A 1,916-nucleotide genomic window follows, 5' to 3' on the forward strand; every position below is an offset into this window, starting at 1 on the left:
TTCAACTGGAATCATTTTAACTAGACAGTTGGATGGTGACTGCATTAAATTAATCCTCCTTAGCCTCCTATTCATAAAGTATAAACATTTGTGTTTACATGGATAAAAGTTATATTGAACGGAATTAATTAGCAAACACTCTAGAATCAAAATAAACAACGAACAAATGAAAAACGACAGGACTTTTTGAATGCCCTGGTATATCCGAAAAATGACCTGTTTCAATAGAGTTTTTACTTAATTTTTATTATAATAATTTCTTTGAATAATGTTTTACTACAATTTTCACAACTTTATGGGAGTCCAAATTATTTAGGGGGGTTGACAATATCCTCCCCCTCCCCAATCTCTAGAAACGATGTTTCTTTCTGTAAGTGAAAGTAAAAAGAAATAATTAAATGAAACAGTTATTTGAATTGATGAGAAATGACTTATTCAAGATAGTCATTTAATGAAAAAATAATTTTAACTTATTTTTTGGAAATTAATTTTCACTTTTTTATTCCTTTAAAATTTGAACATTTCGGGCTTTTCTGCCCATTATCTAATTCTTATTAATAATTTGTGGATGTTAGTTGTTTAAGATTAAAAATCATTTTTATGTATTAGCAACAGAATGTATGTCCTAATTTTTTTCATTAACCAGCTTCTTTTTTTATTTTTCATTTTTTGCTGTTTTAAAATAATATTTGCCTTAAACAGTTTTTTCAGTTAAAAAAATTATTTTATTTTCAAGTGATCATTTACATTCCTGTATTATTATATTTATAAATTACCTTTTTAAATGCACTTCGCTCATTTTATGTCCACTCACTTGTCAAAATTTCAGAGCTCTGTGTGAGTGGACATAAAATAAGGGTGCAAAAAGGCAAATATTATTTTAAAACAGCAATAAATGAAAGATAAAATAAGAAGCTGGTTAATAAGAAATAAATTAGGACTTATATTCTGTTTGAAATACATAAAAACTATATTTAATCTTTTTTTTTTTTTTTTTAAACATCTTTATCGAAATTTACAACTGTACATAATAATACATTTGGTAAATTTGATGTTTGTTATTATGGAGGTGTATTGAGAAAATACACATTGGCAGGACTCTAATGAAGTTATTTTTAATCTTAAATAACAAATTTGCATAAATTAATAATAAGAATTGGATAATTAGCAGAAGTGCCCGAAACATTGTTCAGGTGTAAAAAAGGATGAAAATTAATAAATATAATATAGTGATATAAATGTGTATAATATAAATATAAATGTGATATAATAAAGTAATATAAATGAAGGATGAATAAAATAGTATAATTCTACTATTTGAGTTTTTTTTTTACCGCACCCGGACCATATTCCATTCATAATAAAGTTTAGTAAACGAACCCTTTGGATCATAGTTGTAGCAGTGCAATTAATTATTTTATATTGAAATTTTAACTTTAAATGTTATAGATGAGTTACATTGTGCCGATACTGACAGAAGGCTATCTACTTGCTCTGAAAGGAAACAGTCATCATGAAGGCAGTTCATTATCCTCAATCGATTCTATGTACGTTAAATTTATTCATGATTTGATGATGAAATATTATGTACAAAATAATTGCAAAAATGATAAATTCCGCTGTATCATCCCAGATGGCCACTACTTGAATATAATTAACCATAAACATATGGAATTGGATCCAGTGTTAAAAGTGTATGTAAAAGAAAGTGAAGTGGAACAGCTGGCATGTAGAATGCTTAAAATCAGCTGTGTTGTAGATAAGTTTAACAGGGGAGCCTAGCATTAATTTTGTCGAGAGATTTTTCTCTTGTGATTTTGTACTTAAATAATTGCATTTATAATGATACGTTTTTGTTGTTGACCGTGGATTAATATCAGAGGGGTACACTTAGGAATGAAGAACACTAATTGTTT

At 27.1% G+C, this 1,916-nt stretch overlaps 1 protein-coding gene across 1 annotated transcript in view; it reads left to right on the plus strand.

Moving 5' to 3' along the window:
* Positions 1 to 1,910, plus strand: part of LOC106678431 (uncharacterized) — an 11,532-nt gene extending 9,622 nt beyond the window's left edge. Inside the window, exon 7 of the mRNA XM_014416918.3 lies at positions 1,450 to 1,910. Coding sequence (XP_014272404.1) covers positions 1,450 to 1,782 — 333 coding nt within the window. The 3' untranslated portion in view covers positions 1,783 to 1,910. The remainder of the gene's footprint in view (positions 1 to 1,449) is intronic.
* Positions 1,911 to 1,916: the final 6 nt, after the last annotated feature.

Source organism: Halyomorpha halys, unplaced genomic scaffold (genome assembly GCF_000696795.3).
Source record: "Halyomorpha halys isolate HHAL.00 unplaced genomic scaffold, Hhal_1.1 Scaffold143.1, whole genome shotgun sequence".
In the NCBI taxonomy this organism is placed as follows: Eukaryota; Metazoa; Arthropoda; class Insecta; order Hemiptera; family Pentatomidae; genus Halyomorpha; species Halyomorpha halys.